Source organism: Diplotaxodon limnothrissa, linkage group LG5, assembly GCF_057381915.1.
Source record: "Diplotaxodon limnothrissa isolate DT_005_m linkage group LG5, D_limnothrissa_male_GT1.1, whole genome shotgun sequence".
Lineage (NCBI taxonomy): Eukaryota > Metazoa > Chordata > Actinopteri > Cichliformes > Cichlidae > Diplotaxodon > Diplotaxodon limnothrissa.
Window position 1 is genome coordinate 36,228,653 of NC_140600.1, and position 27,195 is coordinate 36,255,847.

General features: G+C 37.7%; 2 protein-coding genes across 4 annotated transcripts in view; one reads left to right on the forward strand and one right to left on the reverse strand.

The window, feature by feature from the left end:
* Positions 1-169: 169 nt before the first annotated feature.
* Positions 170-6,893, reverse strand: rbck1 (RanBP-type and C3HC4-type zinc finger containing 1). Its single transcript, XM_085354665.1, has 12 exons — positions 6,774-6,893; positions 6,256-6,400; positions 5,836-5,932; positions 4,024-4,222; positions 3,746-3,888; positions 3,465-3,638; positions 2,829-2,989; positions 1,984-2,080; positions 1,613-1,792; positions 1,424-1,522; positions 578-721; positions 170-478 (listed from the first exon to the last, which is right to left on the reverse strand). Exons 1-12 carry the CDS (start codon positions 6,811-6,813, stop codon positions 398-400), a joined length of 1,560 nt encoding a protein of 519 aa, XP_085210791.1. The 5' UTR covers positions 6,814-6,893; the 3' UTR covers positions 170-397.
* Positions 6,894-7,658: 765 nt separating this feature from the next.
* Positions 7,659-27,195, forward strand: part of necab3 (N-terminal EF-hand calcium binding protein 3) — a 43,082-nt gene continuing 23,545 nt past the window's right edge. For 2 of the 3 annotated variants that reach the window (XM_085354667.1, XM_085354666.1), the window contains exons 1-5: positions 7,837-7,959; positions 12,370-12,394; positions 22,978-23,086; positions 24,737-24,762; positions 26,181-26,278. In XM_085354667.1, coding sequence (XP_085210793.1) covers positions 7,837-7,959; positions 12,370-12,394; positions 22,978-23,086; positions 24,737-24,762; positions 26,181-26,278 — 381 coding nt within the window. Of the gene's footprint in view, positions 7,960-12,369; positions 12,395-22,977; positions 23,087-24,736; positions 24,763-26,180; positions 26,279-27,195 lie in introns of all 3 variants that reach the window. The other variant, XM_085354668.1, reaches the window with a different exon arrangement.

A 27,195-nucleotide genomic window follows, 5' to 3' on the forward strand; every position in this document is an offset into this window, starting at 1 on the left:
ACCTTTTGCATCTTTGTTCAGAAAAGTAAAATGTTACCTCAGTATGCGTGTTCTGATAAATTCTGAGTCGAATCCAAACTCAAGTAAATAGTATCACAATTGGCTCATTGAACTAGAAGAAAGCAATAGCTAGAGATAAGAAGGTATTGTGGCAAAAAAACTCCAAGTATAACTGTTTTCCCCCTCACACTGTACTAACAACAGTTTTTAATACACCTGGATGCATTGCAAGCAAGATAGATGATGAGTTTTGTCCATATACCAGTGAAAGAGAGGGTGAAATAAATCAAACTACCATTAAATCGGAGATCTGAGCACGAGATGTGGTTTGAATTTATCCAGACAGTGTAATCGCTTTCACTGGAGGTTCTAATATGAGTTCATTAGTGTTCTTCCCTCAGTGACAGTTTTGGCAGTTAGGATGACAGGGCTGATTATTGACTCGACATCTACATCCACCAGTTATGTCACCGCTGCCCTGTAAAAAAGAAAAGAAAGAAATGAGAACCATGTCTCAGACACACAATAGAGAAACCTTTCTGAATATGTTTATCTATCTTAATGCATATATATTTACATTTGGGCCCCATCGAGCTTGTTTAGTGACCCAACAGATTTCTGTTTTGCACATCAAGCAGCAGATCCAGTCACATCCATCTTTTTTCTGGACAATGATGTCACACCGTGGGCATTTCATGGCTTCCCCATTCTGCAGCAGGCTCTGTAGTTGAATACAGTGAAACAGTGTGAAGTAGCCATAGAGGAAAATGCCTGAGAGGGTGATTTTAAAAAGTACAGAAAAACATCAACATAATACAATTTATCCACTTGACTCAAAATCTGAATATAATATGATCTAACTTTGCTGTATTCCATAAAGTAAAGCCCCGTATCAATCCAATGCCTAAATCCTTGCCATAGCCTGCATATAAAAGATGGACCTAGCCACTGCATGCAACTAAACAGAACAGATACATTTACAGCATGTGTTGAATACCACAAGGTTATTAGACAGAAGGTGTTAAGAGCGCAACAGATCACCACAGCCCTTGTTTCCGCCACAGAGAAACAAAGGCTTCCCAAAGCTTGCTTCACCCTTAATAACGACACTAGTCTAAGATACACCTGAGGATTTGGAAACTGCCTCCTTAAGCAGCCATTAATGAAAGAACATTTAATTGTAAAAAAAATGACTGATTGTTCTATGATTTATTTTACAGGGTTAAGATTCTACAAAATTGCCTATTTGGTTTATTTCACTCTGGATAAGAGAAAAATTATAGTCCTTGATAAGAGACAATGTATTATTTTGTTTGTAATGTCATTTGTGTTCTGCTTCTTGATCCACATTGCTTTGCTTTGCCAGCATTCATAGATTTTCACTGTTCAGGGTAATTAACAAAGCACTTTAAAGTTGACTTACCTCCAGCATCTGTTTAGTTTTCTGAGCTGCTTCATCATTCTCTGCTCTTACACGCAGGTCATCCTGGTAGTCCTTGCAATTCATGTCTTTGTGGATGGCCTGAAAAATATACGTCCTTTACATCTGGCGCCCTCTCTATTACACGAAATGAAACTTTGTTCAGTTAAGGTATTAACGTAACAAAGGTACCCTGCAGAGAATGCAGTTGGTTTCGTCGCAGAGTTCACAGTGAAATTCATTGACTTCATCCTCATAGATGCACCACCCACGACAGTTGGGAGTCTGACAGTGGAAGCTGTGCTCTGAGCGGCTCTCTGCAATGCTCAGACGCAACTCCAGAAACCGCTGGTGTTCCTCTTCCGTGAGCAGCTGGACCCAGGATTATACCATAAACAATAACAGAGACATATGAAGAGTAAGAGATTACATACTGTGTGGCTGTCAACATATTTGCTTCTCTTAAAGTTATTGTCTGTGTTAATTTTTGGGAAAGGTGATGTATGACTGTCAAACATAGACCATGTGAAGGTTAAGGTTGTGTCCCCGTGGCTTACACTCACCTCTTTGATCTCTCGGTCCAGTAATTTGCTGTCACAGTTGTCAGGACAGGACACCTCAGCATCTTGACTGTTTACTATTGTCCCTTTTAGACACTCCCTGAGTAATCACATACACGTCATTATATACATAAAATATTAAGCACAATGCACATTTTGCATACACTGACTCTTATTATTCAAAACGAGCATACATATGAAACACTGCATATGCATAAAGTTGATATACACAAAAGAAATGACACATGTAGTTAAAATTATAGGAGAAGAAGGTGTTTCGGGTCTAAAACAAGACTTGCACCAAGACATGGTTCAAAAAGATGCTTGAGGGGTACAGAATAAATTAGCTAAAGATTTAAATCCCACTGAAATGTTGTGAGTGAACCAGGCAGTACATGCAAGAAAACTCACCACTGTAGCCCATCTTGCCGAGCTGGCAGCCCATATGAGAAAGACTTGCAGGGGCCTAGTTCTCCCCCAGACCATTTCCTGCATATTTCCCCTCTGACTCATACTACTAAAATGCCAAATCTTTTCTGTTTTGTTTTGTTTTTAAATAAAGGCTCTTTTTCAAAAGTCAGTTGTAAGTCAAGTGTGTCATGTAACTCCACTGTACAGTTAGTAGTAACAGTAGTAAATGCAATGGCTAGATTTGTACAGGCATCAAATTGATGATGACATTAGATGCACTTTGGTAAAGGACGTTATTGCGAAGGTCTAGCAGCAGGGAAGTTGGGATATGGTATGGGTGGTGTAAAGGTCAATGTTAGCTAATCAGAAAGTGACCAAGAAAGCAGACAGAATTTGATAATTTTTCTGTCATGTTACAAAGCTATTTTCTGTCATACCTGCAGAAGGTATGGAGACATTCTCTGAGCACGATGCCCTCTCCTGGCTGCAGATTACTGAAGCAAATTGGACAATCTGCCTCGTTGGCATTTGGGATAAGGTTCTGTTCTTCTGTTGCCAACAAGTGCAAATAGTTCTCTTCTCGTTCCATCCGCTGAGCCTTTATCACAGAGTAGCATGCGCAGCAGAGGTTCAGATAAACTGCATGACTCATTACAAACATAGTAATTTAGCTTTTCCCGAAGATAGAAAGTGAAAGCTGAGAAGTTTTATTGTGGCCCGAAAGTCAGCTCTCATTATTCTTTAATGGTAATGTGTGGCAAATCATCTAGGAACAATGCGTAGTTTAAAATGTGGAATTTAAACAAAAAAGTGACACAAAAACAAGATTTAATGAGTTAATTAAACTGATGGTTTTTCTCTTTCTTTCTGTCTGTTTCTTTTATAACAAATATACCGATGTTTTAATATAAACATTAAATTTTTCTTTAAAACCTGTCAAGCACAAATCTTATTTCCTATAATATTTCAGGTTTTCCCATGACCCCAGGTGATTAGGGTTATTTCACACATAAATGTGAGACCGTGTTAAAAGGATTTAATTTTAGCTGTTTTTTAACAAGCAGCACTTTTACCTGTTCGTACTGCATCATGGCAAGTGTTTCCTGCTGGATCCTCTTAATCTCCTCCTCATCTGGCTGGTAGATGTCAGGCACAGTGTATTCTGCTGGCCGTTCCCCTCCGCACATCTCACAGCCAGGACGTGTTGGCTTGTTCAGATATGTACACACTGAACAGGCCCATCCCAACTGCAAGACATACAATATGTTTACACATCTCTAAAACATGCACTACTGTATTTAAACAATTATATGTGCAGGCCCATTGCTAAAGCAGGGTCTAGTTGTGTTCTGACCTGAGGTTTAGGAGCCACAGGAGGCTTGGGTACAGTAGCAGTTTGGTCTCTAGGAGGAAGAGGAGGAGGAACTATCTTCTCACCACCACCTCCATCCAGACCTCTGGGAAACAGCTGCAGTGATTGCATCGACTCCATGATACCTAATAATATATTTTAATTGTATAAAACTTCAGTGTTATTAAACATCAATACGGCATACTTTGCTGTCTGTATTTATCATAGCCAAAGCACTTCTTCTTATCGTTCAAAAGGTAAGACAACTGTTTACTACTTACCATCTATACGTTGTTGCTCCTGGTCCAGGTTGTGCTGATGCCGTGTGAGATGAGCAGCATGGGCAGACCTGATAAACAGGAAAGCCTGGTCTCCACTATTTCGAATCCCATGGCTATATAATGTTTCCTGGTCCTGAGCTAGCCGCTTCCCAATCACCCAGCGCTGCAGCAGTGGGTGGAACCCAAAATCTTGGCTGATCTTTGAATATAAAAGAAAAGAAAAAGTAACTCGTCCACTGGAATTTCAATGTGGCTTAACAAAATGCAGTGAAACTTTAAAGACAATAACATAAGCCAGCTGGTGTACTACCACTTCCTAAAGGGTAATAAACACTTTAATGCATAGAAGACATCAAGAATGGTCAGGAGGGTTTTGATCTCTTGTAGCACTGTGGGGCTGTTTTTGTATGAATCGGTGCACAACTTTGCTACTGTGTGTATGTGGTAAGGTTACTATAGTTAACTAACACCAAACTGAAAACTAAAACTAGATGTGAAAAAACTTTTACTTAACTAACATTTAAAAAAAATAATACATACTAGACTTTGGAAAAATAAAACCAACTGAAATGATTTTGTGAACTTGGAACATGAACTCAAATGAAATAAAAAATAGAAAAGAGGAAACATCCTTAGTTTTAGTATTTATTCGTTTGGTAAAAATGTCACGGCCAGGCGGATCAGCTGATCAGCTGATCAGCTCTCTCTCTCTCTCTCTCTCTCTCTCTCTCGCCGGCGCGAAACTCACTGTGGGTTCACGCCCTTGGCCCAGGCCCTCGACAGATAAGACACCTGGGTCTCATTAAGACGATCAGCAGTTAAACCAGGAGGCGACTGCTGTTCATCGCTGGATCGTTGTCTACCATGCGTTAGTGAAGCCAAGCTACAGCAAGTCTAGTTAAGAGTATTTTCCTTTGTGTGTCGTACTTAACCCTGACTCCCTGCCTACAGAGCTCCCTGGATTTTCCCCTGTGTGATTTCTGTGTGGCAGTGTCGGAGTGTGAGCCTGTGATCGTTTGTGTGGATGATCTGAAGAACGCGTGCTTCCCCCCTGGACTTCCCTGGAGACCCCTTCTTCCCTCACTCAGCTGTATATAGCACCCCCCGCACCTTCTTGTATATACACCAGGTGAATTGTAAATAAATCCTTCTTGTGAGCATCAGAACCGGAGTCCTGCGCTTGAGTCCTCCTCCAAACCGTAACAAAAAATTTGTTATCACAGCTTGGCTGAGGAGACTTTGATGAAGATGTTTATTAAGACTTTGGATATCTACAAGAATGAGTCAACTGTTTGAAAAACGTTTTGTGTTTTTAAGGTAATAGGATACTTACAATCTTTATAATACTTATAATGACTTTCCTAACTTTTACCTTTAGTGTATACGTGCTAGACAATAAAACAGTAAAACTAACAGTGAAACTTCTAAAAACAAGACTAAAATTGAAATGAGCAAACTCACTTTGGACACGAAGTCTGAAATAAAGCTGAATTTAAAATAAAAATAGAAAAGACTGCTTGCTGATAAACACTGATATAAACAATACTGAATTGCATTTAGGGGCAAGGCTTTACTGACAAATGATACACTCCATGATACACTCACTGCATTATTATGAGTGATGCATAAACATTTTTGGTTACAAGAAAACTTCACAAGTAGCCTTTAATAGATCATAGCTCAGCTCCATTTTAGGTTTTATATGTGTAATGTATCATAGGTTGGTAAGAAAATATTTACGTAAAAAAATAATAATAATAAAAGAACAGAAGAAAATTGCCTCTTGTGTTGCGTGTGCTTTCACATCAGTACCTTGTCTTTTAATTGTGCAATTGTCATGCCAGTAGCAACCTCAAGAATCACAGGGATATTGTCTTCTGACTGTCCATCCTCCACTCCAACCTTCAACCTGTAGAACAGGAACAACAGAACATGTCAGCCCTCCACTATTTTCACTTGAACATTCATGTCCATTCATTCGTGTTCTTATTTTGGTATTTCCAGCATGTAACCACAGACAAACAGTCATATATGCATGTTTTGTTTTTTTGGCACTTGGCCTTAATTCTTGTTTACATTGCATGCTTCCAAATTAAAACAGAGCCCATCTAAAAATAAAAAGGGGAACTCTTCCCCCATAAACAGCAGCGTCTGTGGTATTACTGTCATGGAGGCATTTTAAGAAACAGGGAAGTACACACAGGCATATCCCCACACACTGCTGTGTCCCACCTTATGGATTCCTGGGGGTAGATCTGACTGTTGATGTTGACTGACACCCGGACGGAGAGCTGAGTCAGCCTCTGGCACAGTTTAGCTGCTTCTTCAGAGTCCCCGCTGCTGAGGGCTTCAGTCAGAGACCGGGCAAGCTCCTCCGCTTCATCGCGAGCAAAGGAAGAGGGGCGTCACGTGACTTATTGTCAGCATAACTCGTTTTTCTTTAATTCTTCGTATTATCAATTGATTTCTTTCTATCCTCTATGCCAACATACACGTACGTAGCAATGGTAAATGAACATTACGAAATTGATAGTGGCTTGTCTGTTGATTTTGACAATATAAAGCGTTGAGTCTTACCAAAACAACAGTGACACTTTCACAATCTCTACACTAAGAAATCGATAGCAAGCAGTGACACACACAAAACGCTTTCTGTTTTACTAGGACAGCTCTGAGATCTTATAAAACGTAGTTGTCAAGAAGTATTTGGAGTCTTCATAACAAAATCGAAAGTTAATTGAGCTGCTTACCCTCAGTCAGATCGACCCTCGGTGCCACCTCTGAAGCCATTACTACACGGGAGGTAATAAAATTATTAAGCTGCTTGGCAGCTGTAACGAAACACAGCTGCCTTTAAAACTATTTCAGGCAATACTTCCTCAGTCCTCATCCGACAGAGCCTTTCCAAGTTCGGCTTAAGGTTAAGAAAGGCAGCTATAGGGCCAAAGAGAGCCAAGTAGAAGTCAGAAGTACCACTCTAGCGTCGCTTTCTCACTTCTCAGTCCCTGTCAGGTAGAACGGAAAGTGAAACTGACTCACGCCCAGGAAGAGATATTTTTAAAGGATCGCTTTGGAATTTATTTCGCTCCACCCCTCGTTGACACTTTTTTGTTCCTATCTAAATCAGTTAAATGCATTATTGTAAAACTAAAAACCACACGAATAAGTCCAAAAATAAATAACAGCCGATGCATGAAATCTAATTATAAATTCACCCCCTTTAAAAAAACAAACAAAAAAACCCCCATCTGAAATGGTGACTTCTCGCATCCAGCAGATGGCAGTGTATGTCAAAGGCTGAACTCATTTTAACATTCAGGTTTTACAACTTTGGACCTAATATTTAATTCAGATTAATTACATTCGCTGTATATTTAACTTAAGAACAACGGAAGCCCTTTAAAATAAGCCCTTTTTTATCGGTATTAACATCTCTGGCGATGAATGAGCACTCCGAGGGCAAGTTGGTCGTATATTGCAGCTCTAGTTTTAATAGTGTGTCTTTGCGTTCAAACCGAAAAAAAAAAAAAGATATACAAAGGGTTATGGGAAGATAAGAAGCTTTAGTGATGATCAGTTTAATCCAGATGCTGATAAACGAGCCAATCACAGCGGCTCCAGCAGGAGGGGCTGGCGGGTCTGTTCAGCTGCGCACCACAAAGTTGCAGAGCGTCCCCGAGTCCCCGCCTGCCTGCTTGCACTTGTCATCTCTCGCACCTGGAGCCCTAATCTCGTCCATAGCAACATCTTCATTTTACTTTAGCCTTCTAGACTTCAACAGTTTGATTTAGACGTGTTTCGTTGCGGTCGAAGATGCTGGCTTGTACAGAGATGATCACTATGTGCCTGCAGTCGGCCAAACAGAAGCATCTTCGGGCTCAGCAGCAACAGCAGCCGCCGCACAATGCCGGACAGGGGCTTACTATTTTTCATGATGTGAGTGGATCCGCTCTCTTACTCATGTATTAGTGTTACTGATGCAACACATTGTTGACGCTTTTGCTTTTCATTCATTTTTCTTGTATTTTTATATTAACTGTAAATCTAAATATATTCATTGTCCAAATAATATTAGATTGAATGAAAAAAAAAGAAAAAAGAAAAGATCTGGTCTGAGTTGATATAGTGCTGCAAATTTAAATGTTTTTTCTCTCTCCCTCTTATTTACTTATTACTTTCTAGAGAATTTAGTGGAAATGAAAACTGCATCGTATTGTTTATCAGATGTTGTGTGGTGTGCGCTTCGCCATGTACGCGCGTGTGCGTAGGAAAGTAGGAAAAGCTGCAGCTGCTGTCTCTGCATGATAAATTAAGCCCCCAGTCTGACAGGTTTAGGGACTGCTGGGGGTTCTCCTCTTTTTGTTACGCACAGATGCAAACACTTCTGGGCTTTCAGAGGCAATACGTGCATAACAGTGAACCTATTCAATATATATGTATTAAACAAACAAACAAACAAACTAAGTGATCAACTCAAAAATGGTGCTATGATTTATAATGCGCAGCTTACCCTAAGTTGTGCTCAAAACAGTAACAGCCTTATTAACCTGCAATGCTGCCATAGAAACCACCATCCAGCTTGTCATCTTGTTAGAGGTTAGCAGACCAGTGATGTTTCCAAATCTGAGCTCTCACTAGCTTGAAGCTTTCCATTTCCCTTTGACTACAACCTTGTGTAGACAAGGACATTACTTTTGCAGAAATGTCTATTTAAAAGTGTGCACTGTCCCTGAATGGGGTATGTGATTGAAGTGCTTCTCATATTCAGTCTTCGGCCTTGAGCTTTTCTGTTGACTGAGCACTAACACACAAAAAAGACCATTCAGCTTGACGGTTCTATGCTCAAAATATAATTATGCTTAAATTGTTTAAAACACTGTGTGTAGGAGACAGTACTGAATACAATAATAATCAGTCTCAGTCAGAAACGGACATGCTGTCTTGAATTTAAGTGCCATGTTGCTCTGTGCATTGCATTTTTCTTCTCATTCTTTCTTTTTATTGCTTTCCACCTTTATTTGGTGCAGAAGCACCATGTTCCAAGACTGGAAACATTCCTAGCTGTAGATTGACCAAATATTCCCCTGGGACAGCTGAGAGATTTTAAGAATTTTAATCTTTTGTGTTGGTTTGACATTTCCATTAGTACAGGTTTAAGTCTGCATAAAGATTTTGTGTTCCTAAAGTAAAAGCGAGTAATGTGAATCCTTTGTTATTGCAGTGCTACCTACTGATTTTCAAGTGGTTACGAGACATACACAACAGAATGACAGGGGATTAATGACTAAATGCTAATTGATTCAGAACATTTTGTAATTGTTTGTAACAATTAAACTGATTTATTATAAAAGCACGTTGCTTGGTTTTGCATGCAACATATAAGCTTTAATTTGCAGACAGATCTGCACATCAGTGCATCAATTGCAGGATACTGAGCCAGTCACTAACATTAGAGATGCAAAGATTGCAACAAATCAAAGAAAAAGCAAACCTTTAAAAGTGACTGATTGTGCTAGGGTTGTATGAGGCTGTTTCATCATTTACATTGTTGGCTACTCTTCTTAGAGTCTTTGTTTTGTGAATGCAGCAGGCCTGCTTTTCTTAGGCTTTCTTGATTCCTGGCACTTATTTCTGCTTCTTCTCTTCTTTTGCTGCTACTGAGAAAGAAAAATATGATATTTTGGATTGTCACAGAAAGTAAATCATCTGGCATTTACTAACAACAAAGCATATTTATTAGGGTTGTTTTGGTGATGTTATGTCTTTTTTATTAAGCATTGCACCAAGTGGTGTGAAAGCAGAGCCTGAGATAACCCACCGTCTTAATACCCTCCACCATGACATCAGAACAGCAACACAATGGGAAGCAGGTCTGACCTTTCCTGGGCTTGCTGTAAATGATGCATTATCGTCTCCTGACACCGGAGAGTCAAAAGCCACAGCCAAACAACAAACACATTTAACGCTATACCTGATCTTCCTGGAATAGAGGAGGAGTGGAAAATGTTGGCTAGATGGGTCACAGTGCCAAAGTGAAAAAGAACAAGCTGCTGACTGAGATTGTGCAGTGACAGAACCCTAAAGCCGGTACAACATCAAATTTGTATTCATGTAAGATAAGTAGAGTGTTCTGATTGTCCTTTCTATGTGCAATCCAAGTGCAATGTTGCTTTTAATAGGATGAGGAATCAAAAATAGAGCAGCCAGTGTTTCGTGAAGTGAGTCGTTATGACCCGGCTCTTGTTATAAGTCAGGATTGAAGCAGTGGAGAGACAGACAGACACACTGAGGGCACAAGTGCAAACCTTGAGCTTGTTGACCTATAGCAAATTAAAACGAGGACCAAATTCTGCAGGATTAATAAACTGTAGGTCAAAACCAATGAGCACGGCAGTTGTGCTGCTTAACACTGGACATAAATGTCTCAGGGAGTGAAAGAGAATCAATAAAAGAGAACAAATTACGAATCTGTTGTTTTCATTGCAGATCTTGCATTCAAACTCGCTTAATGAAGCTATTGTTTTCTGCTCACCTGAATGACAACCAAGCTGCATACAGCTACAAATGCACATATATGTTTGTTTGTGTGGCTGCATTAATATTTGTGAAATTCTTATTATAGTGCACAGATTAAACTAAAATTGGTTTAAAAATCTAAGTTTCATGTTCATATTTTCAAGAAACACATCTCAGTGCACAGTAGACTTGAGTTTTATTTGATTGTGTATTCAAACGCTTTGAAAAATATATTTAGCCTTCACAATAGTTACTTTAGTCGCTGTGTTGTGGCTGTGATCTTTAAATCTAGATCTAAAGCCCTGTTTTACCGCTGTTATTTATTGATGGTGTGTTGGTATAGCTTTCTGTTTTGCTTCTATTTTATGTTGTTTGGTGAAGCCAAACAGTCCACTTTCTATTTTCTGGACAATAATGTTTTCACTGAGCTAAAGAAAAAAGAAATGAAACAAGTAGATTTTTACATGTTGACCAAAAAGCAACTCTTTTTCTCAAAGCAGTCGCACAGGCTTTACAGGATCAACCCTGAGCTTTATCCTGTTGTGTGGACATTTGTCTTTTGCGTGTCAGAAAACAAATGGCTTTCCTCAGTTTTAGTGATTTTTCTACTTTTAGTGAATAATCTATACTGTTGATTTTATCTGATGGGTGTTTTTTTCAGCTTGAGAAGTGGGCTTTTTATAAGTTGCCATTACTGGTGGTTCAAAACTCAGCTAAAAACAAGAAGATTCTATCTTTTTTTAAACTCCATAACAATTGCAACAGTAACTACTATCAAACACAGACCAGTTATATATATATATATAAAACAAAATCTGTATTTGTTTTGGTGTTTTTTTGCTGCAGCTGAGTGATGTGGTGTGTGCAGTCATAGTTTTGTCTTCGTATAGTCATCATTGGTGTATTAAATAATACAACTGACGTAAGTGCTCCATCCACTACTGTTAATTCAAGCCAGTTTTGTACATGAGAGTCCCCCACAGGGAACAGAATGGAGGAAGCCAAATCTATTAAGATTACACAGCATTGTTTATATACAGCGCAGCATCGTTGTGATTAGACTGATAATCCATGAAATGGCTTCAAACGAACATTGTTACCGCGTTATAAAACTGATACGATGGCTATGTTGAAGTAAGCAAAACAGTAAACTAATGCAGGAGCTTTGTTTCTGCTTTTCCTGCTGTCAAATGTTCAGATGCTCATAGTGAAAAAAGGATTTAGTGAAAGGTGGACTTCTGTGTTGTTTGCAGACAAAGCTGCATGCCAGAGATAATAAGCTGCAAGTGGATCAGATAGTATCTTGTGTTTGGAGTCCCCATTATTTGTGACTTACTGTTACTCTTGCATATTATTGCATACTGTATATTTAACAGAATTGTGTATAATACATATAGCAAATGATTATCCTTCTTACTACCTACCATATTGGCCCTCCTAAGAAATTAATGAAAAAGCATCAGTGAGTCAAACAAATAGACAATAAACATAGTGTGGCGTTACCGTACAATTATCACTTCTGAAGTAAATGACTGTTTACTTTAGAATGATAATTGTTCAACCTATTTTAGAACTGACACTATCAATTTGCTTTCAACCTAACATGACTCACTCATGCAGAGTATAACAGCCTTTGTAAATGTCCTTCTTCTTGTCATCTTTCTAGTCTGTGCACCAGGATAAACGAACCGCAGGCGTTAAACATCCTATTGTGTTTTTGACAAACTGCCATGATTCTTAATAATTTACACCTGCTTATTGCAAGAATCCCTTCAGTGATCCTATGCTAGAAATAAAAACCATCCTCTCCCCCCTCTTTTTGTTTTCCAGATTTTCCGCAGAGCAGACAAAAACGGTGAGTAAACAGTACATAATATGCTTGGTGATGAATAATTTGTCACAATGCATGCTTGTTATTTCTCCACATCCTTCCACTTGTTATTATGCCCCAAACAATCTGGATGGAGAAAAAAAAAAAAAAGGGGGGGGGGGGGGGGGAATTTGCATGAATGACTCTTCAAGTGAATCTTCTTTCCTCTGCATGCTTGAATAAGTTTTTCCACCCAATTAAAATTATTCTGAGATTCTGGATTGTAGCCCAAACTTGGAAGAACATGCCACACAAAATAAAGCTTCTTCCTGTCAAACTGCATTGTTTGGGTGCTGCGGGTGCTGTTTACAAATTATTATGAGTCATGTTAACACAGCCGCAGCCAAGATATTTTTTCTAGCAACAAATTTATTGCCAAATGCGTACAGGATAGACTTCGTATTTCAAGAGTTGGACATCTGTACACATACCTATGTCTGTGTCATAATCAGTTGTTTGTTTTACTCATTTTACCTCATGGTAATGGCACAGTCTACCAAGAACTGTGCTACTTCACAATGATACTGTAGCTCCATACTCACTGTCGGTTAGCCGGATCAGTTTGGTCTGAATGCACAGTGAATGCACCTGTAGATGCCTCCTACGTCACACTGTATAGGGCTCTTAAGGGCACCTTGGGTTTGTAAAATTTGGCAGTGAGAAGATATAAGCATTGCAAGCGCTTACTGTAGTTGTTATTTGTGCCAGTAGCCCCGGGAGACTCCAGCATTAATGCATCAATATTATTGGTGCGTGATGTTTAATGCATTCAGCTAATTTTAATGAAATTACTTTTTGTTGTACAGACTTCCCCCTCAGATTGGTTCATTATAGTTTTCATGAGCAATTTTCAGGAAATTAGATTGAAGTGAAGCTGTAGCTTATGCAGTATTTGCTCTGGGATTATTAATAAATTAAGTAAACAGACAAAGATGACTGCAAAAGCGGCTGCCGTGTCTCTTGTATGTGTGTATGTCTCTTGTATTACACCAGAGACTTGTTTTGTTGAGAAAAAAATATTTTGTGATTTTGCTAAACTGATATTTGTCATTGTGTCAGATGCAATTTTCTTTTTTTCATTGAGGCACAAAATGATCCATTTTTATTTTGTGATTGCTTTTGACAGTGCAACAGAAGGCACGCATTTCTTAGTGTGCAAAGAGAGAACGCTTTTAGATTTAAGATTTATTTACAGAAGAAAATACGTAAAAAGACTGGCTCACATCAACATCTACCATACTGGGATGCATCTTGGCATGTATTAAGTGCACAATCGATAATTTTAGGAAAGGCAAAGTTCTGATGGGTCAGCATTTACATTTTTTAGGCCCTAAAAGTGAAAACATAAATAATAATAATAATAATAAGAAGAAGAAGAACTGTCCTCTTTTTATGCTCCAACAAAGCTTTATTTCTTTTTGTTAAATCATCTTTGTGTTTTTAAATAAACAGAACATTGAGACCAATGGAGTCATCTCAGTAATATATATTTTGTAAATTAGGTCAATCTAGTTATTTCATATCCCTTTCTTAAGCTACTCCCTGATTATTGCCCAATAATCAGGGAGTAGCTTAGAGTTTGGAGTCCAAGCTCTAAATAAATTTGTCATGGATGTTGAGGTAATTTGATGCAGGACCTCCAACAGTCAGCCTTGGTAGAGAAATTAGATAAATATTATAATAACAAACAAATGACTAATTTCCAGCTAAAGATTCTCCTCGAGAGTAAGCATGCTGTTAACCACTGTATCTCGTTTCTCTTGTGTTATTATGAAAGGACCTTTGGCTTCCTATCTTACTTTAATTTTCATGCTTTGCTTTTCAGTTTTTAAAGAGCTCTTTAAAATGATCATGAATTTCTATCTCAGTTGTGACTGAAATGCATTTCTACTTTATGTAGTTTTTTTACATTTAACTTTTTCAAGGGAGTTACTTATTCAAACATTTTTGTTATCAGAAATATGTCTACTTACTAAATGGTTTTGAACATTAAGGACTGCACATTTAGTCTGACCTATAATCAGGTTCAAAAGGTAAACTTTTGCTTGTCTGTTAACATCTCATACTCGGTTTTCTTTTTCTTTACCTCAATTCCAAATATCTTCTTCTGTTTTTGAAATGAAATCAATTGAATAGTCTTGGGTATATATTCATTTTTATTGTATGTATTTTATTGTTTTCAATATAGTACAGTATAGCATAGGATAGGATAGGCTAGGATAATTCCATCCATAATGTAAAATAATACCATTCATCTAACAGAATCAAATGCTTTTTGGCATATAGATTGTCACCAGAGCCCTATGATTGAGGAAAAAAACACATGTACAGCAGGTTCAGCACCCTTACTGCTCTGTAAGAGAGATATATTTATTTCTAACATCAGATGAAATAACATGCCAAAGCAAATCAAGAAGAAGTGCACATCAGTAGGACATTATTGCGTATACAGGGTCTACCTCCACACAACAATTACTTCTCAGCAGCTCTTAACAATCTCCTATGACAGGAATTTGACATTATGAATTGTTCTGTTGCTTCCAGCCAAATGTATTCTCTGTTTCGTTATAATGACAGAAAAACTCAAAGAAAATATTCTCTCCTACAACCCCTGCTAGTTATTTTTCATTAGTAATTGAAATATAAATCCCACTGGAATTAGGCGAAGAATATAATATGATGACACCGTCAGAATGCACTGAATAATAGAAACGTGGTAGTTACTAAGCACGTCCTGTCTTGGTAAAACTTATAAAGTGTTACTATGGTTATAGTAACAATGATGGATAATAAACTTGAGTAAATAGTTATTAGAATGTCTCTGTGTAAATATCTAAAAAATATTAGCAATATTATAATTTATGTTTAGTTTTGTCTTGGATGTATAATAAATGTACAATATTATTCAATAACTTATATATAGTGTCTTGTGTCATAGCTCATATGGTATAACAATTGTATTTCGATCACACCTGCTGATACAACCTTTTATATAGTATATTTTTATATACTATGCGTTATGTATTTGTTTACAGTTGAGGTGTATTTTAACCCACACCATGATCTTTCCTGGAAGTTAAAAACTAGTTTCTGTGCATATGAAGTGAATAATAGAAAATGAGAATAAATGGTTAAAAAGAGCTAAAATGAGACCGAATATTGGGCACGTTTTGGTTAGACAGAAACCAGATTTAATGAAAAACAAAATCCGAAAGTAGCTCGACATTTCAAGCAGTTACTCCTAGTTAAACAGTATGCTGTAAAGACTTTGAAGCTATATATATAAATAAATAAAACTTTCTCTCCATTACTACTCCGGAAAAGAATAATTTATGGACCTTAATTTGGAATAGCTTAGACAGCTATTCCAAATTAAGGTCCATAAGAGAAAAAAATCTTATAGTTTTTAACTTAAGTTAAAATCATGATTCAAAAGTTTTATACTGCAACTGCATCCTGCTTTTAATGACTACTCTGAGACCAATGTGCATGAAATCCTAAGAATAATTTAAATAACCCCAACTTTTCTTATGAAAAAATGTTATTTCTCCATATTCAGCAGATCACACTTGCAGTGTTATGACTGAAGATGAAACCTCATCTTTCTTCTAACATCTGCTCTGTGGTGGATAAGACCTGTCAGCGTTATGTTATTACTGAAGTGGAGAATCAATAGGTTGTTTGTTCTAAAAGCAACTTAAGTTGGAATATGGAAGATATAGAGCAGCTTTAGACTTTCTCACAGGTGGCCAGGTGGAACACATCCTAAGTAGAGCATTTGTGCTAAGAATACCAGAATCTGTAACGATGCGGGCATTTTAGTGCATAGAAGTTTACCAAAAGGAATCAAGACCCATCTTTCCTCGTAATGCTTGTTGCTATTGAAGTGATGCATTCATGGGGAATTTATAAACCTCTTAGGAGAGTCTGCAATGGGACTAACCTTTGGAAAGATATGAATGTGCCCTACTTTGTGCCCTACTTTACAGGACGTACTCACTTTCATGTTCTTGTTTACTCTTGCCTTGTGAACACTTTGTTATAGTAATCTGACTTTTATAAACTAAAGTAAAGAGAAAATGTTATATATGATCAGGCCGTGTCCCATTAGCTTTTTTTTTTTTTTTTTTAAAAGCAGCACTTTCTTTCTTTGGAAACATGTTTTTTTTACATCTTGAAACTCCTAAGTGATTTTTCTTTCTAATGAAGAACAATATATGCATATTGCTTTTGCCCCAACCGTCAGCATGATTTAAAGCCGCTTCCTTTTATAATGGAATTTTCTCTACGACGGAGTGTTAAATGGAGGCTTTGGCTATTTACATTTTGGTTCACTTTAAAGGGTTGTTTTACACGCTCAGCTTCAAATATTCCCCTCCACATCTCTGTTCAACACATATGTTGTTTTCAAATGAAACAGCTGCACTGACAACTGCTTCGGTGATAAATGGTTAGAGTGTGGGTTCGGGTCGGGTAATGCCCATCCTTTTTACGATTCTCCCTTGTCAGCAAGTTGTAATCCTTGCATAGTTTCCATGTAGTCTTTTTGTCCTTACTTTCTGAACAGAAATGTCTTATTTTAAAAACACCCTGACTACACGAATAAAAAGTTAAAAGTATCATGCCCCATGTAAAATGCATCGAAGGTATTTTGTCTGTTTCAGGCAGCTCGTGTGTTCTTTAAAACCAGGTCAAAAAACACGCAGACAGTGATTCATTTTGCAGACTGTGGTTTCAATTATTCAACATCAAAGTCATTGTTTGTTCTCTGAAAGTTTGTTCTCTGAAAGCGTTTCTGGACTGGCTGCTGTAAAATCGCATTAACTTCACATTATCTGGAAACATGACCATTACAAAGCCTCAGAAGTCATGTTTTTTAGGAAGGGAGATCTGCTTAGACACCGTATATGCCAGTGGGCCATGCGTGATTTATTAATTTAAGGACATCAGCTGATACTTGGTTTGTGAATGTTTAGTAGCTAGAGACTGTAGCTGATCTAGGAACAACCTCCTTCTAAACGTCAGTAAGACAAAGGAGTTGATAGTGGACTTCAGCACTAAGCAGGAGAGGAACTACCAGACCCCCGTCATCAACGAGTGCCCAGTGGAGAGAGTGGACAGCTTCAAATACCTCGGCGTTCACATCACACAGGACCTGTCATGGTCCTGTCACATCAACACTGTGATGAAAAAGGCCCGACAGCGTCTCTACCACCTCAGACGCTTGAGAGACTTCCGACTGAACTCCAAGGTGCTCAGGAACTTTTACTCGTGCACCATAGAGAGCATCCTGACGGGAAACATCTCAACCTGGTTCGGGAACAGCACCATGCAGGACAGACACACCATCACATAGTACTGACCCACACATATGGTTCTTACACACACACTGGACATTCTGGACTTTGTTTACACTAATTCGATTAGATGCGTGGTCATCTAATCGAATCACTTCATCACTAAATCACTTTAAGCATATTTGCACTGCACAAGACGCTTACAAATGTGGATTGCACAACACTGGACATTATATTTCTTCATTTCCATTTAATACTTGTACAGCTGCTGTTATTGTATATATATGTTTATATTTCTTCATACATTCTTATATATTTCTATACTGTGTATTTGTGTATTTTGCTGTACAGTTATTTTATTTTCAACTTTAATTTATATATTTTATCTTATTCTTTCCCAGTTAAATTTACCCTTCATTCTAATCTGTTGTTGTACAGTTATTTCATTTTTAACTTTAATTTTTATATTTTATTTTATTCCTTCCTAGTTAAATTTACCCTTTTTAATTTTCATATTTATTTCCTATCTTATTCATAGCCTTTTTTTTCCTTTAGGTCACGAGCAGTTGTGTAAGCCTTTCACTGCATATCGTACTGTGTATGACTGTGTATGTGACAAAAATTTGAATTTGATTTGATTTGATCTAATAGGACTGTAGAGGATGAAAAGAGCAAATGGAAGTCAGTGGCATTTTAGTGCACCCCTTTCTGTTATATAAAACTCAACACTGATTAATGGCTGGAAGACTTCATTCATTTTAGTGGTGATGCTAATTTAAACTAGGTTATACTGTATGTACTCATGTAAAATGCAGTTCACATAGTTTATTCTCCCACGAGGAGGGGAAGAGAAGACATTTCCTTCAATACTTCCTGCTCTTTAAGTGATCTCAAGGCAAACAATGCAACTGTATAATGTATCATAATTGATCAACATCATTTTAGAGTAACACTTGGCTGTACAAGAATTTCCCATTTTAGAAATAAGTGCTCCAGCATCCACTGTTCTCATCTTTACATCCATCAGAGGAGATGGATGTGTCAGATATGAGGATGGAACCAGATGTTTCCTGACGCTTAGACATATTTTTTTAATCTTTTGATGTCTTCTGTCAGGATTATTACGGATTTTTTAATTAATTTAATGCTGCAAACATAGCTGTAATGTAAACATGCAAATCTGCATGTTTTTACAACTTATACTCCTTATGTCTCCTAAGACAGGTCAAAAAGTCAAGGTAGTGCTGTTCCCTGGGTCAGGATGTCATTGACATCAACTCAAAGCCTTTGAAAAATGATGATGTTCAGGCTTGTGTATTTGTCTGGGTTTTTTCCTTTATGATAGAGACATTTAACCCAGAAATGTCAAAATGAACAGAGGAGACTGCTACTTGCTGTCAATTGGCAATCAAATGGAGAAGTGTTGCTGCTGATCCTTGTTGCTGTGTGTCTTGTTTGGCACTCCATGAAGAGGAATCTTTCCGAGTACAGCGCTGTGACATGTGGCAGGATCTACAGTCTCTGGGTCAACATACTGAGCACAGACGGCATTAAATTATAAGGAAATTGCATAAAGTATATATAAGTGGAACAGCACATATGTCTATTAAAATCTATTAAAAGAAGGCCAGCTTTTAATATGTCATGCTTTTTTTCTAACCAAGAAAACATCAATCACTCTTTCAACATGCACATCAACTAAAATGTGATTTTTAATATGAATTAAAAATTGTCCAAGATACTAGTACATGTGTGGTGATCCAAATGATTTATAGTACGTAAGAGTTCTTTGTATTTTGACAGAGAAAACAAAGGCAGTGAAAGAGACTGGAAAAAACAAAAGACACTTTTTGTGTGACAAAGAAGATTTGATTTTTATTCGAAAAAAAATGTGGGCCAAAGTGGCGAGAGCAGCTTGTTGTCTGGACCAACACATTACACATTCTGGTCAGAGGTAATGTTGAACAGTGTCAGTATGGGTCCACTTGAACAGATGGTCTTCCAGCTTGCCCTTGAATTGCCAGCTTTGCTGAGCCAACCAAGTGGAATGGCATATTAAACCACTCTCCTTTTGCCTTGTCTTTGCATAGACAGGGTTTGATTACTCAGGGGGTTAGAAGCCAAATTTTAAAAGTGTGAAAGTGTGAGTTTCGTAGCTGCCCTGATTTTGCCCTGATATGACTCTCTGTGCAAAAAACTGTCTATTTGGTGGATTTACCAACCTCATATCCATACTTATTTGTGCATATGACTGTCTTAGCTGTATTTCATCATTCTTTATTGTAATGTTACTCAGTTGCATTGATTAATTATGTCTCCAACTCCTTCGAGTATACTTTTGCTTCCCTTTTTAGGTAAATATGCCTAGTCTATTTATTCAGCTGCACTTAAAAACATCTAGCAGCTTCTTTCTGGCAGGCTAACTGCTGACTGATCTGTGTAATCTGTGCTTGCAGACTGATTTATAATAGGCTCACGAAGGAACACTTCTTCACAGATGACAACCAAGCTATTTATCATCTGCTATTGATTTTCTGTGCTCACTGTTAACTAGTCTGAGCAGAATGAGAAAAAATTCAATGTGCTCACCATCTGTAGTGCTTTTACATTTATATTTTGTGGAACACTTATGCATAGTATTAGAATTTAGTTTTTATCTGTTAGAACATTCATATTTGTTTTGTTTTTTTTGCTTTTTACAGACACGCGTCATATTTACATGTTTAAATAAGTGACAATTCTTTTCAAATATGACTTATTACTTTATCAACAATTCAAGCCATTATATATATATATATATATATATATATATATATATATATATATATATATATATATATATATATATATATATATATATATATATATATATATATATATATATTAGGGGTGCAACGATACACAAAATTCACGGTTCGGTTCGGTTCGATACTTTGGTGTCACGGTTCGATATTTTTTCGATACAAAAAAAATGTTCATGCCTTTTTAATTTGTCATTTATTAAAATTATAAATATATATTTTAACTCAAAAGTACAGTTTTTAAATTTAACCCTAACCCTTGTGCGTGTTTTTTATTTTGACAGCGAATGCGCACCTGCGGACCACTTATGTGCAGCCCTGGTTATTTAGCTCGTCATATTGCTGCCACAGAAATTCTTTTGTCCATGAAACCATAAAGCTGCACTTTCTTTTTGCCTTATAGTCTGATTTGTCATAACTTCTCCGTTTTGTGGTAAGCTCTTCTTTGGCTGTCACTTCTTCACACTGACCTGTCTTATTTGGCTCAGCAGAACTAAAATATATATCTGTCTGTGAAGGTTCTCAGTCATCCAGGTCATCGTAGTCAAATATAAATCCTGCTGCTTTTACACACGCACTCACATAAGCTCAGCGATTCTCTGCGCGATCAACCTCTCACATGTTTAAGCTGCGGGAGATTTCACTTGTCATGTTTGCATAGTAAGCTAACGATTAATAAGACGATGTCAGAGGAATTGGTGCGCAAATTATCATCACTCACAGATCAGTGCTGTCGCTCTCTATACACAGTTCGCGCGATTGCAAAGTGAAAGCAAAAAAACAAGCGCAAATTCAAACGCGACTTCAATATGTCACATATTGACAGTGGCTCACCGATGCCAATGACATAATTACCCAGCTACATTTCTGAAAGAATGCAAAAGCATTGACATAAATTTTTCCTTCCTACAATAGCCCGACGGGCAGGGAAGAGATAGATTTTGGTACCCCGACTGAAAAAAATCGCTAGCTCCAGGACGTTGGGCTAGCGATATTGCGAGCCCTGTATCTGATTGAGGAATCACTCATCTTTGGAAAAGAGAGTTTATTACAGAGAAATGTCTCTTTCCAAAATAAAAGCTATACTATCCGCTTCTTCTGGGCTATATTCTCAGCAGCATATTAAACAGCTGTCTAAATGACTCGGCTAAAGTTAGCAGCATGCTTGCTTGTTTTTTTTCTGCTTCCACTTGTCTTTGCACTAGGATGATGTCGGCGTAAATGTGCAGTCATATTCGTTGTGTTCCCGCTAGTGCTTTCAGGTTAATCTCGTTGAAATGACCTTAACGCCACAACACGGCAAATCTCCGTTAACGCCCGTGCATGGGGCTAGACGGCCAACACGTTAACGAGCTAACTGCGCTAACACACTAGTTCCCACCCATGTAATTAAGCATTGCATGGCACATCCAACATACTGTTTTACTTTAGTCCATGACTGCTTACCTTCAGGGTCATACGTCACATGAAAACCAAAATAATTCCAAACGCCAGATCTGAATGAGGGTGGGGGAGGTCCATGTTGTAAGGAGAGCTTAACTTCTGTCTCGCTAGCTTGCCCTGCGCTCTTCCTTCTGACGATGCTGTCTGTGTTGAGCGCTCAGTGGATCTGCGTTCGACTACTCCGCCTAGGCTGCACTGTCGACCCTAGGCGGAGTAGTCAAACGCAGATTCACTGAGCGCTCAACACAGACAGCATAGTCAGAAGGAAAGTTGATAAAATAAATTACAAATTTTGTATTGTTCGATACATATGCGTACCGAACCGAAAGCACTGTATCGAACGGTTCAATATCGATACGAATATCGTTGCACCCCTAATATAGATAGATAGATAGATAGATAGATAGATAGATAGATAGATAGATAGATAGATAGATAGATAGATAGATAGATAGATATTGAAATATTTTGTCAGTTAATTCCAAGAAAATAAGATGTTTTATTACTTTTTAGTCATTCAGTTCATTTTTTTTGTTTTCTTTATGCATATTATCATTAATATGAAAGGTTGCAGCTGTGGTAGTTACAAAACAATACTGACTTTCCAGCATAGCAGAAAAGCAGAAAAGGGCTACAGAAGCTCTTGAGCCTTTACACTGAGATTAAAAGGGAATTAAATGGAATAGTTTCCAGAACTAAGTACCACATGTGTAATGAGTTATGTAAAAAGTCCAAGCTAAGATAGGTGGTAGTGTCTTATCCAGCATGTAAACACATCCAAGTACGATGCAATCAGGTGGCTCAATTTTCTCTTTAATGTTAGGCAAGATGTTTCTCCTGAGTTTAGTATTACTGAAACTAAGATTTGGTAGAAGCAAGAGCACAGAAACAAGAAATCATTCAAGCAAAAAGAAAAAAAATGTAATATACATGTTATACACGTAACCACTAGTGAGCCTATCATCTTATAACTGTTGATACAAGGCTGCCTGTCGACTTTGTGCAGTAAACTTTCTTTCTGTTTCAGATGATGGCAAGTTGTCATTTGAAGAGTTTAATACTTACTTTGCTGATGGGATCCTGACTACTGAGGAGCTACAGGAGCTTTTCTATTCCATAGATGGCCAACAGAATAAGTGAGTTTTTGACCTAGTGTTATATTTAATAGATTCTCTCTCGTAAACTTTGTGCTTTTACCTTTTAAAGAGGGCAAAATAAAAGCATGCTTAAAGGCAGTGTTAATGTGTTCTTTTCAAGTCACCAGCCACAGATTAAATGTCTCACAGCTGGAGGGAGGTCCTCGGTAAACTCAACTCAAGCAGAATTGATGTTTACCCCCTCCTTTGGACATAAAATACTGTGGGCTAAACCAGCTACTTCAAAACCTAGACTACTTCCCTGAAATTACAATCAAGGAAATCAGCCTCAGGATAGCTGCTGAAATCACCGCACTGCAGTGAACGCTTAACTCTTTTAGCCACAGAGGAAAAGACCATTTCTCCCCTGCCATGTTGTATTTAATGTATCTAAGTCTGATCCTTACCTAAAGCCAGTGTGTTTTATTGCCTTTGGCAGATCAGGTATTTGTATTCATGAGGCATTTTGCAACTTTTCTTCTGTGCCAACACTGAGGCTTAACAAGGTTTCAAAATCTTTGTATAAGCTCAGGTGATATAACAAATTAACCATGATTGGTAAATCACTGAAATGCATCAGTAGGCCCAGTCTCACACACAAAAGCAGACTGGAATAGATGCATATGTGTTTTGGGGGGGGGGGGGGGGGGGGGGGGGGGTTCTTCCTTTTTTGCATCTAACTAGTTTGGCTACAGTAACCACTCTGTATTTATTTTTGTTGTGGTGCCAGTTCTTCCATCACTGTGTGATAAATTGCTTTTGAACATGCTGCTAGGCTAGTATTGCCGCTGTGATGAGAAACAATAGCCTCGAGACCTCTCTAACCACCCTCCAAGCTTTGAGGCAGTTGGCATGAACTGTGCTCTGATGTCTAATTAAAGGTTTTTCTTATTCTCAATATAACAATACAGTTAATGGAGTGGTGATAGGAAGAACGTGTTTTACCTGTATATGCTTGATAATGCTTAAAGTTATGCAGAAAATGCTGGAACTGAAAGCAAAGGGAAAAGAATGATCACATTAGCTATATCTTAATAGCCTAAAAGAGAGATATGTGGGAGCTCATTGTCACCATCCAAATGCAGATTTGTAACAGCAACTGCCAAAAAGGCATTTGTTTTTGTTGTCTGCAGGAGCTGTGTGAGCATTATAATAATGCAGCTATTTACCAGCTTCACTTCCAGTTTGATTCAGTCTTTAAAATGTCATTAAAACAACAGGGGAATTTTTCACATAGTAATGGTAGTAGTAATGGTCTTTATCAAAGAGAATAATTTCTCATCAAATGTAAACCCTTCTGCTACGAAAAGTAAACAAAGACGTATTTATTGCAATGTTTTTACCACTGTGGGAGAAGTAAAACAGACAATGGTCTAACATTTTAAATAATGATAAAATGCAGAAGACATCATTTCTAAGGAGAATAAACATTTCAGGTTAACATGCTGCGCACAAGTGTGATTTATATGGTTTTAACACTTTAACAAGTCTTGTGTATGTCTTTATATGACAACACTGTTATCATATTAACTATATTCACACATAGTCACACCAAACCTCTCAAGCAGAAATGAAGAGCTACATAACTTTGAATTTTCCTAATTAACTCTCAGTATCTTCCCTGCTTCTCTCTTATGTTCTGCTCTGCAGCAATCTGGACACTGACAAGCTATCAGGTTGGTTGGAGTGTGCTTACTCTGATTTCTGTATAACTCCTATCATAAAAGTTACTGTCATAAGTGCTTGTGTTACCCTATCCTTAGATTCTTTTTTTAATTATTATTAGTGTTCATGAGTAACTTCATAGCAACAGTTTAAAAACTCTGGGAAATTTGCATTTTCAAATGAAAGCATTGTATAAAGTTAGAGGCAGCAGGTTTTGCTGTGTTTTCTGCGCACGCCAAACAAGCAACACAACTAAATTATATATCAAAAGCATTTGTGATTTAGTTTGATTTGAATGTGTCGTCTGACATGTTTAGGTACTGCTGAGCAAAATCTGGTAAAAAGTCATGTTTCCCTATTGGTAGACTTCTTGTGTGGAAAGTCAACCAGGTGCTGGTTTCCTAAAATTTACAGACATACAGTAAGAGTCATATCGATATTGTTATATAGTATACACAGTAGTAGTGATATATATAGTAGTGATCTATTGGCCTATTTTTTTAATCATTTTAAAAAATACATGTGTGTCAGATGACCTGAATAAAGTTAAGAACTAGGACAGAGACCGGTAAATATGACTTGTACCCAGAATAAAACTTCTGCATAATTTATTGAATGGGAATGGCATCTTTTGCATCTGACATCAACAGAAGTTGACTGTTTTTCCATAACAGAATGCTTCTTTTATCTCATATGTAGTTCAGTGAACATCTGTCAGCCACTGCTCTATGTTCTTTAGACCAAATTGTTTCTGATTAACGGTTTAAAATTCAGTAATGCAACATAAATGAATGTAACTGAGGGGAGTGTAAAGGCTGCCACCATTCACCTTGGATCACATTGTTAACTGTGTGTCATGTCACTCGTACTCTTAGCTAGTGTAAAATCAAGTTTTTAATTAAGAATCAAGAGCTAATTACTATTGAGCTTTTTCTTTGCTTTACTCTTGCTCTATCATATATAATTTGGTGAACCTTCCTCGCACAGCCTTTTTACCGTGACACTTTAAATAAGCCTCGGTACACTGCTTTTGCAGTTACGTGAGCTCATTTGTGACATAAACATTAAAATGTGTAGGAGTTTCTTTATAGCAGTCGGTGCTGTCTGGTGTGAAATGAATCTTCACGCTTGCTATCATTAACACTACAAGAGTGAATGAGATATCTTATAACACTGCCTTATTAAAATTAGTAAAGAAAAAACCCTCAATTTCATGAAACGGGGAGCGCTAAGTGTTGCTGACGTATTGTGCATTCATTATATTCTCACTCCTGTAGTCGTCGTCGTCTCTTAATTGGAGTCTGTCATGGCAACATATTAGAGCTTGTCTCCAACTTTTAAACGTTAAAATTAATGTTTGATGACTATTCATGTTCATAGTCCGTGATTGCAATAACACTGACAGGTTTTTTTTGCTATTCCCTGTTAGACTATTTTTCTCAGCACCTTGGAGAGTATCTTAATGTCCTTTCAGCTCTGGAGAGCCTGAATATTGCCATCTTAAAGGCAATGGATAAAACTAAAGAGGTAAGAATTCACCAAAGCACGTGAAGACTCTGAAAGCTATACTATGAACCATTTAGTTTTATGTGAATCTGTCTTAATTTTGGCAGACCACATGGCCACCACTCGCTAGCTCTGAATTCAACAGACTATTGAAATGACTGCACTATTCTCAAATTAGAAGTTTCTTCACACAGACTTTGTACTTGAGAGCTGGCAGGTTGGATGTAGTCTCAAATGTAATACATGCACCATGCAGGTAATAGCAAGAAAAACTGAGGGCTGAAAGCAGTTAGTTTTTATCAATTCAGATGATTCACACTGACTTACATCACCTGTGGTCTCGTTATCCTTGGTCCCACTTTGGAAAATACCGCCAAACCCCGAAACACAAAAATGTTGAATGAGTCGGTGAACGGATATTTACCTGTTAACACTTACCAAATTTTATGTAACAAGGTTAGGACACTTTGACGGGGTTTATCCTATCTCCTATTAAAACCTCAAACTGAGTCCGGGTCCGGGCTGTGAGGATTATGGCAGTGATGACTTTTCCCAGGAGAAGCTGGGACCCTGTTTACTAGAAGGTTTTAAAATTTCTGTACTTTTAGGTGACAGGAGACATGTGGCCTGGTCAAAACACAGAGAGCTGCACTCTAAAAGATCTTTAAACATAGTAAACATACCTTGTGTGCCACAGACTGCTCCCAAACACGAGGGGACAAGTAATACCTCTAAAACACTTAAGTTGGCTTTATTAAACATTAGATCTCTAGCTGGGAAAACATTTTTAATTAATGATTTAATCACTGAGCACAGCCTTGATTTTATGTTTTTAACTGAAACTTGGTTGGACCAAAGTAACAGTGGAGCTGTTCTCATCGAGACGACCCCTCCTAACTACAGTTTTATCAGTGAGGTCAGGGCGAGCAGGAGAGGAG

Coding starts and splice junctions, on each gene's coding strand:
- rbck1 (XM_085354665.1), bottom strand. CDS start 6,813: ATGGCTTCAGAGGTGGCACCGAGGGTCGATCTGACTGAGG. Junction 3,889..4,023: donor GGAGCAACAACGTATAGATG/GTAAGTAGTAAA, acceptor ATATATTATTAG/GTATCATGGAGTCGATGCAA. Junction 3,639..3,745: donor CTGTGGCTCCTAAACCTCAG/GTCAGAACACAA, acceptor TATGTCTTGCAG/TTGGGATGGGCCTGTTCAGT.